This window comes from Mytilus galloprovincialis, chromosome 7 (assembly GCF_965363235.1).
Source record: "Mytilus galloprovincialis chromosome 7, xbMytGall1.hap1.1, whole genome shotgun sequence".
Lineage (NCBI taxonomy): Eukaryota > Metazoa > Mollusca > Bivalvia > Mytilida > Mytilidae > Mytilus > Mytilus galloprovincialis.
The window spans coordinates 86,053,335-86,071,617 of NC_134844.1; the positions used below are offsets into that span (position 1 = coordinate 86,053,335).

The 18,283-nt window shown below is 31.4% G+C and overlaps 1 protein-coding gene across 11 annotated transcripts in view; it reads left to right on the plus strand.

The window, feature by feature from the left end:
• Positions 1-18,283, plus strand: part of LOC143083911 (1-phosphatidylinositol 4,5-bisphosphate phosphodiesterase delta-1-like) — a 113,047-nt gene that overhangs the window by 87,321 nt on the left and 7,443 nt on the right. For 10 of the 11 annotated variants that reach the window (XR_012980938.1, XM_076260304.1, XM_076260312.1 and 7 more), the window contains 12 exons: positions 751-880; positions 4,717-4,829; positions 7,108-7,174; positions 7,384-7,474; positions 8,683-8,800; positions 9,463-9,548; positions 10,307-10,427; positions 11,334-11,419; positions 13,349-13,424; positions 14,359-14,383; positions 17,181-17,400; positions 18,019-18,192. Coding sequence is in view for 10 of the 11 variants with exons in the window: in XM_076260304.1 (XP_076116419.1) it covers positions 751-880; positions 4,717-4,829; positions 7,108-7,174; positions 7,384-7,474; positions 8,683-8,800; positions 9,463-9,548; positions 10,307-10,427; positions 11,334-11,419; positions 13,349-13,424; positions 14,359-14,383; positions 17,181-17,400; positions 18,019-18,192 (1,307 nt within the window). In the remaining variant the exon portion in view is untranslated. Of the gene's footprint in view, positions 1-750; positions 881-4,716; positions 4,830-7,107; positions 7,175-7,383; positions 7,475-8,682; positions 8,801-9,462; positions 9,549-10,306; positions 10,428-11,333; positions 11,420-13,348; positions 13,426-14,358; positions 14,384-17,180; positions 17,401-18,018; positions 18,193-18,283 lie in introns of all 11 variants that reach the window. The other variant, XM_076260306.1, reaches the window with a different exon arrangement.

The following is an 18,283-nucleotide window of genomic DNA, read 5'->3' on the forward strand; positions in this document are numbered from 1 at the left end:
ACCTCCTTTTAGGTGTAATACCACCTAACCATGGTAGGTCACATTCATGGTAGGTCACATTCAGTTGAGTACGACTTTGAAAGGGTTGGAATAAAATATTCCTCTGAATTTGACAGTTATAGGAAATTTATCCTACATTTTATTGCAGTTGAAAAAAATCTGTGTCATCATAGACATATATCTTGGGTGTTTAAAGTACCAGTTTTTGTTTGTTTTGTGTTTCTATAGAATATTTTGGAAACTTGAGATTACATGGTTACTTAAAAGCTTGTACAAGGAAGATAAAGGGTGAAAATTTTATTGTTTAACTTCCAGTGATGGTTATTTTCTTATATGCAATGAAAATTAGGTGAAATTTTTTCCATAGTACTGCACGGGATGAAACTTTACTCATGCCAAGTATTTCTTTATAATAAACAAAATTCTGCACATTTTTTTAACAAAGACTTATACAGGAAAATTAATGGTCATGATGGTGGTATTATGGCTAAAACTTATGCTTTGCAGCATATTTTCAACATTTTTATGCCTCAAACTTCTTAGAGTTTTCTAAGATTCTTTATAGTATGAAAGCTATCAAGTTTTGTAATATGATTGTAAGAAGATGTTGGAGTATACATAAATGAGACAGCAAGCTGTCAAAACAAAATAAAACCAAAACAATGATACACATTACATTAGTTCAAGATTATATAGACATTTTAAAAAAGTGACCACTAAGTTTTTTTTATAATCCTTAACTGTATGTAGATGGATCAGAGATGCCTTTATGATGGCTGATAAAAATAATGATGAGAGATTAGATTTTGAAGAAGTATTGAAACTTTTGAAACAGTTAAATGCAGACATGGATAAGAAATATGTTCATGAATTGTTTGATGTAAGTATAGTTTATTAGGTAAAGATTGCATGAAATGCAATCAAAACCTTTTGGGACTGACTTGGGATATCTAAATCTTCCAAGACTAGTATCACTACCTGTTTGATACACAAAATATAGTGCATAGATCATAACATTCTATACATCCTATCCATGATCATTTCAAAAAATTTATTGATGTAATATATGCTCAGATACTCAATGCATAAAATGATGTTACAATTGTTAAGAAAATTACATAACTTTTGCAAGGTGCATGAATCTAATATCTGTTCTAAAAATATAAATTATGTCATTGTTAATTTCATCTTAAAAAATGGAGTTATCTTCCTTTGTATAGAATTGCTGTTAAATCAACTACATTGTATAACCAATGCAATATTTAATTTTACCACCCACTGATTAATTGAAGCAATCATTAACTTTCAGTGCTTATAACAAGCACTTTGATATGAAAATAAGAAGATGTGGTATGATTGCCAATGAGACTTGTGACTATCCACTAAAGTTTCAAATGAAATGACATAAACAATTATAGGTGACTGTTACGGCCTTCAACAATGAGAATAACCCATACAGTATAGTCAGCTTTAAAAAGCCCTGACATGAACAATTCAATTGAAAAAAACTAATAGTCTAATTTATTACAATACATTTTATGAAAAACAAATATGACAGACATGAACCAATGACAACCACTGAACTAGAGGCTGCCCCATAGAAAAAGATGACAAAATTCCAGTGGAATTCCACTGGAAAGCCACTGGCAAAATCAGTGGATTAACCACTGGATTCCAGTGGAATTCCAGTGGAATCCAGCGGTAAAAAATGTCTGGCATTCCACTGATCTACTGGAATTCCACTGATTTACCAGTGGTAACTCCAGTGGAATGCAACAAGTTCCAGTGGAATTCCAGTGGTATTTTCTCTGGCATTCCACTGATCTACTGGAATCTTCACTGGTAAATCTTCACTGGTAAATCAGTGGAATTTCAGTAGATTCCACTGGAATTATCACTGGTAAATCCACAAACTGATTAACTAATATAAAAATTATGTGTGATATATAAACTTCTCTTCCTTTCTGTAATTCAAAACTTGCTGTCTCTGTACTTCCAACTATAATTGCTGAATAAAGGTATTAAAATGGAGTCTGCATAAAATCTGTTTCATATCATTGCTGGCAGCTCATATTTAATCCCCTAAAAGTACAAAAATATCCACAAAGAATCAATTGTTCAAGGTAATGATTGTATGAAGCAATACATTCAATAGAAACAGCATTATGCATCTTAAATTGCATTGGAAGTTTAAGTTAAACTCAAATTTAGTACCCCCCCCCCCCCTTTAACCCTTGAAGATAAAACTGGCGACTTAAATTATTATTAACGTTTCACCAAGTTAATTTACGATGAATATTATTCACACAATTTAATTTCTACATATCAGATTATCATATATATATACCCATGTACCATTTACATGTCAGATTACGATATGTCTGTTATGAATGTGACAACAATATATCAATTTATCATTCTTCATTAATTTATTGTCTGCCTAAACTTTCTGATGTTTTGCTCAGATTAAAATCCTAAATGTTTTATATTGCCTCAACAAATTGTATTTCATAATCATTATATGTTAAATCAAATACTTATCTGAAAACATCTGCGTTTGGATTCTCCATTTTTGTTATCCAGCGTAATCATATGACGTCATATTTGCAAGTGCGTTTAAGTCAAGGTGTCAATCTCGTCCCATATAATATCGGCCCGAAGTTGATTCGTCCCTGTAATGGTATTTCAGTGAACTTCTCAAAACCGGTCGACCGTTGGACTACGGAAACAGCCGATTTGCGGGGTTTGCCGGTTTGTAGAAATTTAAAATCACAAGAGTTACTTCCCCTTAATATGGGTGTTTGAGAATGTTTTGAAAATGTATTTCACTTTCATTAAAATATACGTTTTCCTTTTTAAATTTTAGTTTTGTATATAATATCTATCTTAAAATACAGCTACAACTTCTATTTCATCTTATTTTATTTTTTTATTTTGCAGGAATAAAAAAATAAAAACACCATACATTTATGATATTTCACGAATAATTAGATAAAATGTTCTACTCTAAACGGTCGAAACGGTACCTATGATACTCATTTATACGTGTGCTGTAAGTTATAAATGTTACACCTTGTCATAACGCAATAAAAAAGGAGAATTATGAAACGAAATTGACAGGTGAACAGATATTACAGCCTCGGACTAATAGGTGACCTGATTGAATTTTATTGACCGAACAATTTGTAGGTTACAGTTATACAAATGAAACAGTAATTTTAAATCATTTCAGATGACAAGGCCCATTTTTCGAGAATGAGTTATAATGATATAACTATTTAAATACAACAATACCGGCTGGTATCCGATTTCAAGGAATAACCATTTAATATAATGCAAATCTGCTGGGTCTTCTTAATTTGGCTGGTATGGTGGGAGAGGCTGTATTCAGATAAATTTCAATATATAAGAAATAAATAAGGGTGATGCATTAAAACATTTTTGAACAGAATGGCAATTTAATTTTTTTTCTTTGCACGTCAGTGGCGGATCCAGAGGGGGGGGGGGGGTTCCGGGGGTGCGCACCCCCCCCTTTATTTTGGCCGATCAATGCATTTGAATCGGGACATATGTTTTGCACCCCCCCTTTGCCCTGGGCTAGCACCCCCCCTTTCGAAAATTCCTGCATCCGCCACTGCACGTTGCTGCAGAAGTTGTCATTAAAGCAACAATTAAATTGCCTTTCAATTAAGACATCATAATTATTTTGACTAGGTACAAATGAATTGTACTGAGAATAGTCATTAGAATATAATATAAATACTTTTTCTACCCCAAAAAATGGCCATCAGTATCTAAATGATAAATCATGCAACCCAACAATGTATTCCAGTGGAATTACAGTGGTAAAATTTTCAAATGTCATTATTCCAGTGGAATTACAGTGGTAAAATTTTCAAATGTCATTCCAGTGGAATCACCAATCAAATTCCACTGGAATTTTTAGTTTTTAATGATTTACCAGTGGAATTCAAATGAGTCACTGTAAACCAGTGGAATTCCAGTGGAATCAACTGGTATTCCACTGGAATTCCATTGATATTTTCTATGGGGTGCTGACTTGGGAAGGCATATTTAGAATGTGTTTGTTGAATAAATAAATTGATGTGAATAATCTTTAATTTTTCAAGAACATTAACAAGGTTTGAAAATTTGATGGACAGATTTAGTGATTCATCTATTCGTTCCTTTCTTACTTTATTTCTTTTTTTGTTTGTTTGTTTGTTTGTTTATTGTATAATAAAGTTTCTGCAAGTCCATTTCTTATTAATATATTCTTTAGGTAAAAATAACCTCTGAAGACAAGGTTACTGTGTGAGGACATTGATTAAAAATGCAAAATTCCTCTGAAGAAGTTAGTTTAACAGCAATCACTTTTGTAGCAGTATTTTTACAAAAAAAGGAAGTACAATGTAGAGGAAAGGGGTTGGGGGGGCTTTTTTGGGATGTTGGGATCGGGTTTTTTTAAGGTTGGGATTTTCAGGATTGATCCTTTCGTGATCTGGGAATGATTTTTTCGAATTTCGGGATATCGGGATTAAAATTTCTTAAAGTTCGGGGCCGCTGAATTTCTTGTTTTTAAGTCTAGGATATCGGCTCCTGACCCCCTCCCCCATGTATGTGTTGTTATAGGATAATTTCAAGTAAAAAGTGGTTGTTGAAAAGAAATGACTATATTACACAAAAAGAAAGTAATAATTGAATTATATTTTACAGAAAGCTGACACAAACAAGGGAGTTGGTGAGAGGTCTACATTAGATTCTGAAGAATTCGTACATTTTTATCATTCAGTCACAGAAAGAATTGAAATAGAAGAAATATTTCTCAAGTAAGATTTTAATTTGTATTTATAACTTTAATAAAATCCCAAGAGAAAATAAATCTGGAATTCCACTGGAATCGGGCTGGAATTTTGATGGGATTCCTATTGGGATCCCACCTAATTCCACGGGGATAAAATTTCGGGAATCCCGATGTAAATCCCGGTTGAAATATACTGGGATCCCACTGGGATATTATGGGATTTCAATTGGGATCCCACTGGGATAAAATTTCGGGATTCCTGCAAAAGAAGCGGGATCCCGATGTAAATGTACTGGGATAAAATTTCGGGATTCCCGTAAAAGAAGTCGGATCTCGATGTAAATTCCAGTGGAAATATACTGGGATTTTGATTGGAATATACTGGGATTCCCAGAAAAAAAAGCGGGATCCCAAAAATAAATCCCAGCAGGATATACATGCACCAATTCAAATTGCACTGCCACTGGGATTTCTGGGTTATTTATGCAAAAGGATACATGTCATGTTCTCCTTTCTGTAAATTATTTTCCTGTCTCTGTACTTCCAACTAGTATTGCTGAGTAAATTATGGTAACTGGAATATCTGCATTCAATCTGTTGTCAGCTCCATTTAAAAATATCATTAAATCCCCTAAAAGTATAAAAAAAAATTCACAAAGAATCATTTGTTCAATACATTTTGAAGCAACAAATTAAATAGAAATATTATTGCATGTTTATACAGTAGATTGGAAGCTAGTCCAAATAATTATGAAGTCTTGGAAGGCAATTTTTTTTTTTTTTTGCAAATTAATTACCCTCCCCCTTTTTTATCCCTTGAAGATAAATAACTAGCAACTTGTTATTTTCACCAAATAAACATACACACAACTGAATTAAATTTTTACATACCTAATAGTTATGCCTGTTATGTGACAACAAGTTTATTCATTGTATATGTTAAAAATAAATATATTTTCAGTTTATGCTTTCAGACTTTCTGATGTTGATTTGCTCAAAAAAAAACCATAAAAATCATAGTTCCTCAATAAGTAATTTTTATAATCATTATATACACATATACACATGTTAAATTAAATTATTAATGCACTTATCTGAAAACATCTGCATCGGATCTTCTTGGTCCTCCATAAATCAGCGTAATCATATTTTGATGACGTTTTTACCAGTACACTAACGTCAAGGTGACAATCTCGCCCCAAATTATATCGGCCAGAAGTTGATCTGTCTCCATAACAGTATTATAAACAATTTAAGGGTATCGCATAAAAGTATTATTTACTGGCCAGTTTTTACTAAATATAAGAAAAAAATACTTTATTAATCGGCACATGGTGCATGCGGATAAGTTAGTGGCCACATTATTTAGGATAGTATTTTCTAGGGTCTAACTGTTCATTACAATTGAAAACAAAGCATGCGGTGATGATTGTTTTTACATCTTACATAAGTTGAGAAATCAACGTTTTACAATGTTGATCATTATCTTATCATTGATGCCGGACAACAACTAATAGAAACACACTTATTGGAACTAGGGGAACATCAGAAACGCCCAAGCTTGTCTGGCAAAACAACCGTTGACATTTCTCGAACGCCCTGCCATTTTTATCGCAAAAATCTCGGCATTTTTCTGACTTATAAATATCTGTCAAACTGATTATTAAGTGACACTTAAAAGTGATTGGCTTCACCTGACAGCTTTGATATCATACACATTGTTAATTAACACCAATAACCTGTACCTGATGTGATCAGAGACACATATGTATACACAAACAAAACACTTATATATTTTCAACAGCATAATTATGGTTCTTACAATTTCCTGTTTTAACTAGACTGGGATCCCAGCTTCAGACAGTTATCCAAATTGGGATCCCGGCTTTAAACAGTTCCGATTGGGATCCCAGCTTCAGACAGTTACCCCGATTGGGATCCCAGTGTCTGATATTTATCCTGTTTCATCTAGACTGGAATCCGGGCTTCAGACAGTTATCCCAAATGGGATCCCGACTCCAGATGCTTATCCCGGCTAATCCCGACAATTTCACCGGGATTGCATTGGGATCCCGATGGATCCCGTTTTTGTTTTCTCTTGGGATATGAATAGAAAAATTTGTTGGTTTTATTTTTACTTTTTTTTTACTTGAAATTAAATATTTGTGCTCTTAATTTTCCAAGATGTGAATTTTAAAATTATTTTTTATATTATGGAGTATTTGAAATAGTTTCTGCAAATGATATGTTCAAGATTAACGATATCGAAATATGAATTTTATATTTTGTTAACTATTTTCCAGGTATGATGGTGGTAAAGGTTATTTCTCAGCTGATGATCTCCAAAGGTTCATGAAGGAACAACAAAAGGTAATAGAAAAGCTACATATGAGCTGCCTCAGATAGAAAGCCTTATGCCTCTTTCATCATTTTGTATGTGTAAAAGAATAAGTTTTTCATCATTATCTTGAACTCCAAGTTTTGTAATTTTTTAGAATGCACAAAAGAAAAAATTGATAGAATAATCCTGAACTTTATAATTTTTCATCATATAATCTTTATATTTTTCTATTACACAGGAGAATGTAAGTGAAGATCAAGCCAAAGAATATATAGCAGCTTATGAACCTCAGAAAAATATGCAGTTAGAAGATCAAATGAGTCTTATTGGTAAGAAATCTCATTTACATTGTACCTCAAAACATGTCTGAGGATGAACTAAAATAATTTAAGGAAGTTCGCTACTCAGTTTCAAATGAACAAAGTTTTCATGCCTAGTATAAATTGATAGGGAGATAAATTATGGAACCAAAAAAGCCAAAAAAATATATAGGTCAATGTGCCTGTTTTCGAGATATTAGCCATTGAAATTTTGGCGGGAAAATGTTCTCTCTTGATTATAAGCTTTTTCATTGACAAGTTTAAGTTCTCAAAACTAAAAAAAAAATAACAAAGATTTTATAAGACTTTTACAGATGGCTTATAATTATACATGTAAAAGATTTATAAAAAGAAAAATGGGGATCAATGGGCAATTTTTTTAAAGGCATTCAAATGGTTGTAAATCAGGGAATTCCCAAAATTTGACAAAAAATCCAAAACATGACAGGCCAACATCCTTAAGAAGATATTTTTATACATTTTTAGCTAGACCTATGTAAACATAGATTTGACTGCAACTAATTTACAGAATAATCAATAATAAACCAATATTTGAAACAAACTTTAATATTTACTTGAAGCTTAAAATAGAATACAATTATTGAAACATTGGAATTGATTAGATGCTTTTTTTAAGTGTATTATTTGATTTGTACATTTCATAGAAAATAATTATAGTTTGTTTCAGAGTGGGAGTGAAAATTACAACAAAATGAAGAAATAAGAATTTATAAGTTATAAAAAACATTCCTTCTTTATTTCAACAGTTTTTCACAGAAAGAAATATTGTGATTCAAGTTTAAAAAAATGTTTCCTCAGAGAGAAAAACAAATGCCTCCCCAATACAAAAGACAAATGGTCATCCACCAGTAACTTTCAGTAGTTTCAAACATTTTTTTCTAAGATTTTATTAGAATAAAATGTAAGGTGTTATATATATTACTGCAATGCTATAACTGTCACATTTTCATTTACAAATAAAAAAATGTGATGAAGTATGAATTGATATTGAGATGTCGAGTAGATATCAATGAGACAGCAAACTATAACAACATAAAATCATAAAGACAGTTAGAGGTTTTGTTTACTTGGATGGTCACTTATTAATCATTATGTTGTATTATTTCATTGATAGTCTAAGGGCAGATAACTCTGATTTTGTTGTTAAAGATATCAATGGGAGATAATAAAATTACAAAATTGTTTTTCTGTTGTAGGTTTTAGATGTTTTCTGTGCTCTAAAGATCAACAAATATTTAAACCTGCTCACACCAGAGTTTATCAAGATATGAACAGACCTGTGACACATTATTTTGTAAATTCATCTCATAATACGTAAGTAATAACATAAATAATAACATAATTTCAAATTGATTTATTGTTTGTTTGTATCTTTGTATCTTTGGATTTTATGGTATATTCTATACACTAATAGAGATTAATTGAGTACATAAAGAAACCTCCACTTCTGAAAAGTGATTGACAAACTTTAACTCATGTCTGTGAGTGAGTTACAGTAGATTGAGAACATATTTTAAATGTTATATCTGCACTCTACGAGTAGATGCTATACTGCAATCACCTTGTATACCATTGTTTGCTTTTCGATAAGACACTTGTCACATTTTTTTTTATATTTGGCCAGCAGTTATCAACAATGTAAGTAATTTTAGGATTATTCAGACTAAATGTTACTTTTGATTTTTCTTAAATGATAAATGAACAGTTTTTTCATCAAGTATTTTACCAGTTCTACTGTACAAAATTACTTCATCTTTGGTTAGTAGCTCAACATCAGTGAGCTACAATATGTTTGCAATGTTCAAAATGTACAGAATTTTCTCTTGTTCTTAAACAATGATTCACATACTTTGTGCTATAATTAAAGACCAACATGAATCCTTGTCCATTTCATTGTTTTTAATTGTTGTGAATAAATGACATTAAATCAAACAAAATATAAAATTGCATTGAAGATATTACTTTATTTTCCCCAGATATTTAGCTGAGGATCAATTGAAAGGTCCCAGTAAAGTAGAGGCCTACATAACAGCTCTGTCAAATGGATGTAGATGTGTAGAATGTAAGTAGTTGAAATGAAAATACATGTGGGCTATCCATCAAACAGACAGCAACCAAACAACTCGAAAAATCTTAACAAAATGTAAAACCAACACATTATAAATTTCATGTGTCCAAAGTGCTTTTCTGAATTTAACTTAAACAGGAATGCTCAAATGTATTAGAACAGAATCAGTTGAAGAGCTGCATGACCATATAGGACCTACAAAATAGCCAAATCCATTTAAAGTCAACTTTGCCTTAGGGGGTTAAAACTTAAGTTTCTTAATAATTTCAAAAGTTATAAACAGTTTAAGAATGGTTTGTTGTTAATCATATTAGTACTGAAGGACTGACTACTGAGCTGCCTGTTTGTCTTCTTTTCCACACTTTTCTTTTCTCATGTATGAAGATTTTGATTTCATAAATAATTGGTATAAATAGTTTTATCAATATAATCATGACATTAGTTACATATCCAGTTAGAATTTTGTTCTGGTCTTATGATTTTTTTCTATAACAACTTAAATGTGTTATTTCATTCTTGTCAGTGGTATTTTTAGAATGGTCCTGACTACAAACCTGTTATTTACCATGGTTACACCTTAATTGGTTACTATGGCAGCATACAAATTGGTCACTATAGCAACATGAATTTATTATTTTTATTGGTTTTCAGTGCACTGTTGGGAGGGTCCTGATGATGAGCCAGTTATTTACCATGGTTACACATTAATTAGTTACTATGGCAACATATATATTATTTTATTCTACTTTCAGTGGACTGTTGGGATGGCCCTGATGATGAGCCTGTTATTTATCATGGTTACACATTAACATCTAAAATTCTCTTCCACGATGTCATCTCAGCAATAAAAGAATATGCATTCCAAGCATCACCGTAAGTTGAATATCTTTATCTAAGTGAAATAAATAAGCTTTACAAAAAGCTAAGTTATAAAATTATAATTTGCTTATTGTTACAGTTTCCCAAAAAATTGTCAAGACAAGAATTTAAATTGCTCTTACATAAAAATTCACAAAGGAGTAGGTCCGGTCTGGTAATGACCGATTTTGGCTGATTTGGTCATTAAAAACGATCCGATTCAAGCTCAAATATGAAAAATTTACCAAATTTGCCAAAAAAATGTCACTTTTCAGATGGTTTTTGTCCACATCCGTGTTCATTCTCAACCTTTATATATGTTATGTTTTATCATAAAATACAACTTACATTTCAATATAAAGGATGAACCCGACTGCGTCCACTTTCATTTTACAAGAAAACCGTCAAAAATTTAACTAAAATGCTAGAATTGTGAAGATTTCAGTAATTTAGCATGACTTAATGATGCTAGTACCCAATATATGTGCATTGTATTGTCAAAAACAGTACATTTTTATGTAGCAGCAGCATTCTACTGTCCAATAAATTAAATAAAGTTTACATTTTAACAATTTTCTAAAACTGCTCTATTTTGGAGCCAAAAATGGGTCTTACTGGACCTACTCCTTTGACATAGGATGTGAATTTTTTGGGTCATATTTCTCATTGGAGTTTATCATTGTATTAGCATCAGAACAAGTCTCAACATTGATGCAGGTACCTCTCAACCTTTGGAAAAACTTGGGTTCACTTAGGTTTTATAGCGAGGTTCTTGTTGTGTTATTTCATGAAAATGTCCACTTACGTTTTATAGCGAGGTTCTTGTTGTGTAATTTCATGAAAATGTTCACTTAGGTTTTATAGCGAGGTTCTTGTTGTGTAGTTTCATGAAAATAATCTGTTTTTCTTATACATCCACAGGTATCCTGTCATTCTTTCTATAGAAAATCATTGCTCTGTCAAACAACAAGCTGTAATGGCTAACAAAATAAATGCCATCTTTGGAGGTAAGTAGGTCACGGTGACATTCTTTCTATAGAAAATCATTACTCTGTCAAACAACAAGCTGTAATGGCTAACAAAATAAAAGCCATCTTTGTAGGTTAGTAGGTCACTGTGACATACATTAACGTTAAACAGATTACTGTGACTCGAATTAATGTTGACTGAATTTCATTATTTTAATTGTCGTGTAATTAAAAGGATAACTTAGGTAAACAAATTTCTTTTATCATATATTAGACTGTTTAATTCTTCACAGAATATAAGATTTTATTGATTATTTTTTAATGATACTATAATACTAAATTTATTTTTATCTTTTTAACTTTTTACAAATTGTACTGATAACATATAACTTTTAAATATGAGTTTTATTCAAAATTGTATGTTTACTTCAAATATATGAAAATTCAAGCATGTCATGGATTGAAAATTGCAATAGTCACAAAAGTCATTTGTCTTTGACACGTACTATGAAGTAAGTAAAGTAAGTAAATTATTTATTATAGTGACATGTGTAAATTATGTACAGATTATAAACATATAATATATGACAAATAGCAATACACCCGGCCCAATGGACCTATAAGTCACCTCAAATAAAGTAAAACAATTATTAAACAATTATATCACGTTCTAATCTTTTGTTGACGTAAGTAAATTTCAAAAATATATAGACATAAAAATATTTGTAAACAAAAATTTAAGCTTTAAATATGTAAAAAAATTAAGTGTTATATAACAACTGACGTCTTATATGAAATGCACGAACTATATATTTTGCTAATTTTCTTATGTGGAAAGACATTAAAAAGTTCAATTTGTCAGCATGATTCAAATCTGTGAAATTTTTCTCAATTAAAAGTTTACCAAAAAAGTTAACTCGACATTCAATATACAATGGACAATCAAACATAAAATGGAACTCAGTTTCAGTTTCTTGATTTTTACAAAATATACATAGTCTTTCTTCTACACTTTCGTTTGAGTATCTACCAGTTTCCACTCTTAATGGTAAAATTCCACTTCTAAATTGCGCTAAGTGTGACCGCTCAATTTTACTCAAGTTCAAATTCACGTAATTTTCAGTTTCAAAGACTGTTTTAAAGTTCCTATATGTTCGTAATTTTGAAACTTCTTGGACGGAATTCCTCCAGATATCTGAATACAGACGAAAAATGTTAGTTTCAACCAAAGATAAATCGACCTCTGATTTCAGTTCGTAAAAATGTTCTAGTTCAAGCTGGTCTAGTATATCCTTTACTTCACTACACCAGTTACTTTTACAACGATCATAGTCAATATTGAATGCTAATTTGGTGATGCGGTTGTAGTCAAATCTAATGAGTCTATTCCAGTATCTCACCATATTGATCCAACGCCGATACTGACTCGGGATCCAGCCGATATCTCCGTGTATAGCAAGTATAGGTGCAAATCTGTGTACTCCTAAATAGTAACGAATAGCCCTGTTCTGAATATTGTTTATTGACTGATATTTTCGGTATCCCCATACACCAGACGAGTAATCAAGTATAGGAACAATACATGAGTTGAATAATTTTTCATATGATTTATATCCAAAGTCCTTAATATTATGGATTTTAGCAATTATATTCCCAAGTGCTCGTCAGCCACTTTTCGCAAGAAGATTCACATTTGACAAAAAACTGCCGTTGTAGCTAAATGTTATACCTAAGTATTTGTACTCGTTAACTAAATCCAACTGATTCCTGCCCACGGTGAAATCAAACTCAGTTTGTTTAGATTTTCCTTTCCTAAAATGAATACATTTCGACTTTTCAGTGTTAATCAATACTCGCCATCGCTTACACCATTGGTGAAGTTTATCTAACATACATTGAAGGTCCAATTCTGATTTCGCTAATATAGCTATGTCGTCTATGAATATAAATATATACATTTGTTTTCAGATCTCTTATATGCCCCTGAGGAGCCTCCAGCCACTATCCCATCTCCTAGTGATCTCATGGGCAAAATTATTCTCAAGGTAAATATATACATATTTCGTAGCATATATTGTAAATTTCCCTGTGTCCTTTTTTTAATGTTTTTCAAATATAGATTAGATAGTCGATTTATTTTTTTCTCTCACAAGCATATAGACTAAAAAAAATTGAGTAAAAGCTGGGTTGTGTAGAAGAAATAAAAAAAATGTTTTTTTTATATTTAAAATTTTATATTAACAAAGTATTAATTATTTATATATGCATGAACACAGCTGATTGACAATACTAGCTTAGTCTAAATCAGTTTAATATACCATGAGTCTCTGAAAAAATAAGACTGCATGACTCTGCTGGCTTTGAATGGCCAAACAGAGATAACTCTAGTTTTATATTTGACTTTTGCTGATGGCTTTTATACTCCACTTTGATATGCAGAGAAATCACCTCATAGGAACTGAGAACCTTAGACTAACAACTGCTGCAGTTGTTTTCTTATGTGCTAGTTTGAAGCATGTTGTGCATCAGATACTTTACAATAAAAATGAATAATTAACTTATACATTGTATCAGCATTGTAAAACCATGTCACACTAGGAAATTCAATTTAATGGTTATACCTTTGTTTATAGTTAAAAGCTTAAGTCTCATTAGACATTTTTTCTTACTTAAATCTGAAAAAGAAGAATATAGCTGCTTAAATTTTGAAATTTTTACCTTTTTTTTTTAAAAGTAATGCTTGTAATTACAAAGAATAAAAAGTCCTACTGTATTATTCAATTTGTATCTGATTTTGAAATTTTCTCAAACTATAAATCAATATGTATTTCAATTCAATATAATTTTATTATACTGTAGATACAAAACCAATTTATAAATCAACGGAAAGTGACATGGGTTTTGCATACAAAATGTATTTAGAAATGCATTTCATATTACGCTTTGTTATTATTTGCTTTATTTGTTTTTCTTTTACTGGGAGGAAAACTCAGTGACGAGACGGTAAATAGAATTAGAATTATTTATACATTTGTAGCACATCTTATGTTTTGCTTTTTAATGTGTCTGTTTTTCTGTTTTTGTTTTTTTACCTGTTCAGTGAAACCTGGCTAAACCGAATCCTGTATAAACCGAAAACCTGTATAAACAAAACATGTTCTCTCAGGTGTGTTCTCAAGCACCGTCATATCAAATTGTATGCGTTGTGAACCTGATAAAACCGAACATCAGCCAAAACCGAACAATATATTAAGTCCCAAAGAGGTTCAGTTTAAACAGGTTTCACTGTACTACCTTTGTTTGCTTGCAGAATAAAACAGTGCTTTTGAATTTCTCTCATTTACCTGGATATGAAAATTAAAAAATTGCACTTTAAAACACATTCTTGTTTGCCTTGTGCAACCTACACTACTGCTAAGATGAACGTTGTTTTTCCACTGGTTCACCAACTATTGAGCAGTTAACACCTACAGCTTAAATTCACCTCACAGTTTGTTAAAATATTGAAATATTTAAAAACTCAACTTATTTTTCTAAATGTATTGTTTGTTAAATGATTATGATAGACAGAAAAGAAATTGAATATCCACTTAAGGATTGTATAAGTTCGCTACTCAGTTTCAAAATAACAAGCTTTTCATTACACTAGAATATATTGATAGGGGTTTAATAAAGGAACCAAAAGAGCGAAAAAAAAGTATATACGAAAAATATTACGAAAATTCCCAAAAATGATGAGCGAACATCCTTAACCACTTTTGACCATCCTGTCCCTCCTTCCATCATGGACGGATGAAGATGTCTTTATCCACACAAACTGTAGTGTATATTCCTTTTCAAAAAGATTGATATTTAAATAATGTTTTAAAATGTACCAGCCTTAAACTGTTTGTCTAAAATCATACAAATAAAGGAGGTTTTTGTTTATATGCCTATCAAAGAAGATTTTATATGTTTCATGTTTAAGCTTTAAAAAGTTCGTCTGAAATCATACCAGGAAAGATTTTTTTTTTGGTGTTGCTAACCATAAGCTAACAAACTTGAGCTAACTTTACCAAAGAGGTCAGGAAACAGTCAATTTGGTTGAAATAGAGACCATGTGTGCATTTTTTGCTTACAAGGATTTTTTAAAATTTTGCTATGATTTTAATTATGTCAATCAGTGAAATTTGTGCCTCTTATGTTTGAAAGAGTATATCATTATGACAAAAACTTGATAATCCCTAGAGATTTCTTAAACAGAAAATGAACCAACACCATTCTTTGTATGCAAAACTTGGACACACGATCTGTATTTGAATCCGATCAAGAAAGGTTATGTTAAAAAGATTTATACCAAAGGAAGTGCTGTTAGCTAACTGGGCATAGACATATTAATATAAAAAAGAAGATGTGGTATGATTGCCAATGAGACAACTATCCACAAAAGACCAAAATGACACAGACATTAACAACTATAGGTCACTGTACGGCCTTCAACAATGATCAAAGCCCATAAGGTTGTAAACACTACAGGGAGATATAACTCTGTAAAAATCAGCTGTACTTTTTAATCATTTTCTATTAATAAGGAAATATTAAGTTTTTCAATGGTTAAAATTATGGTCTGTCAAACTGCTATATATCCAATTTTATCCCATAAAATGTGTGGTTCAAGTTTTTGCAAATATTCATATTTATGTCGAAGGGTCAAGGTATATATTTTGTCAAGCACAATACATTAATAGATATAATTTTCATGTGTGAGCAGACTTGCAAAAAAAAACTCTGCCTGCTTCATCTTTGTAATGTCTACACTTTTGTAGTATTTTCTACGTTAATCAAATATTGAGGTTTACTGAAACCAAATAAATTGTTCACAGCAACAGTGAAAAGTAGAACTCTACGAAAGGAATCCAGTTTCTTGTTTTGAAATAGTCGGGTGAAGTTAAATGGCACTGGATTCTTGTAGAATAACTGATGTTGTAGTTAATTTTTAATTGGGGTACCAGTATACACTTTAACAATAAATCTGGTTATTAGAATATATGGTATTTGCCAGTGTGTTGAAATGTATACAATAAACACAGCAGTTTTATTTAATAGATCATTTTTGTTGGATGGACATGATATATCTTACATAGAGTTATGTTCAGCTCCATAAACTAAAGTTTATATTTATATATGTCTAAGCAAGCTGACCAGAAACCTCTGACTTTTAACAAACTATTTTTCTGTAGATTAATTTCTCAGTAGATGATTATTGTAGCTCTTTTTAGAGATGATAAACAGGAAAATTGCTTTAAACTCTTTGTATTTTGAGTTTTGTAGACATTTTATCTATGAAATAAAATGGTTTTATTGTCTTCAAAAATAAAACCTCTGTTAACATTTTAGAAATTATCCCCTTTTCATTTTACTTAATTTCAGATTAAACTTTTATTGAAATTTCTGAACACATGATTGACTTAAAACTTATTTAGTAATAATTAATCTAACAGAAAGATTTATATTCCCTGGTCATTTATTGACCAACATTCAATGGTCCTAATTGATTTGTTTATGTTCTTATATGAATATTTTTTTTTAAATGGATTCATATCAAATGGTTAATAAAGAAGAGGGATTGAGTAAGGATAAAAAAACACCTTTGTTTGAGAGACCAGGAAGTGGGAGTCGGGGAGGATCTTGTAGAGAGTGGAAAATCTGGAAACTGTTTTTTCAACAGGCAGTAGGAGAGAGGGAAGAGGGAATAAGGACCTGTTCACTGACCCTTGAAAGAAATGGGACTGTGATTTAACACATTTATATATTTTTCTAGGGTAAAAGACTTGCCACAGTAGGAAACGCAGTGCCAGAAAATGAAGAGGAACATGAGGTCAGCGACGAGGATGAGGCAGCTGAGGTACAGGATGCAACTACGCAAGAGAAAGAACGGGCACCGAAGAAAAAGTCCAAGTTGAAATTATCTCCAAAATTCTCAGCAGCTATAGGAATGAAGGCTGTTAGTTATAAAGGAATTGAGGAAACGTTGGCAACAGGTACTGGATTCTATTTCTGTTTAGTAAACAGAGGGTGGTTAAGGGTTATTTTTGTGCAACATGTTTTGCCATTTTTATTTCACGTGCAGCCGTGAAAAAGGTTAGTTATTCACCGTGTTTCATGAAATTGGTAAAAAGATCAACATGCAAGACATTTTTTATTGTTTGTTGATTGTGAAATGGCAATGTTATTTCGTGTTCTTCCATGCAGATACCCTCCTTTATGCCCCTCTATTCAGAACATCCAATATTTTACAAGACAGCTATTTCTTGCCTTTATATCTTTTGGCAAACAACTATTGCCCTTATGTTTCACCTTATATTGTATTCAAAGTACTAACTAATTTTCCATGTTATAAACTGTCCAATTCTTACAAGGTCTGAAATAAAAGGTATCTATAGGGTGGGCACAGTGCATCATATATAAAATTTTCCCACTCAGATGGACAGATGGAGTGATCTTTACTGCTCTTTAATCAAGAACTACTCTAGATTGGAATATACCGGTACTAATATCAGGGAAGATTTGAGTCAAATAGAATATATGATTGTTTTTTGTTTTTTTTACAGAAAACAAATATAAGTCTAATCTTTAATTCTATTTTTTTCTTTTCTCAGATGGTATGTTTGCATCTATTGGAGAAAACAAAGTGTTGAAGATAATAGATCATGACCCAGAGGGACTGAACAAACTTTCACAGAAACTGTTTGTCCGTACTTACCCAGCTGGGTCCAGAACCGACTCCAGTAACTATAATCCTACACCCATGTGGAATGTCGGATGCCAAGTTGGTAGGTTTATAGTAGTAGAGATAGTGTGTTTATAATTTTTTATTATTTTAGTGGTAGAAATTAAACAACTAGGTTTAACTGTTATCTGTCT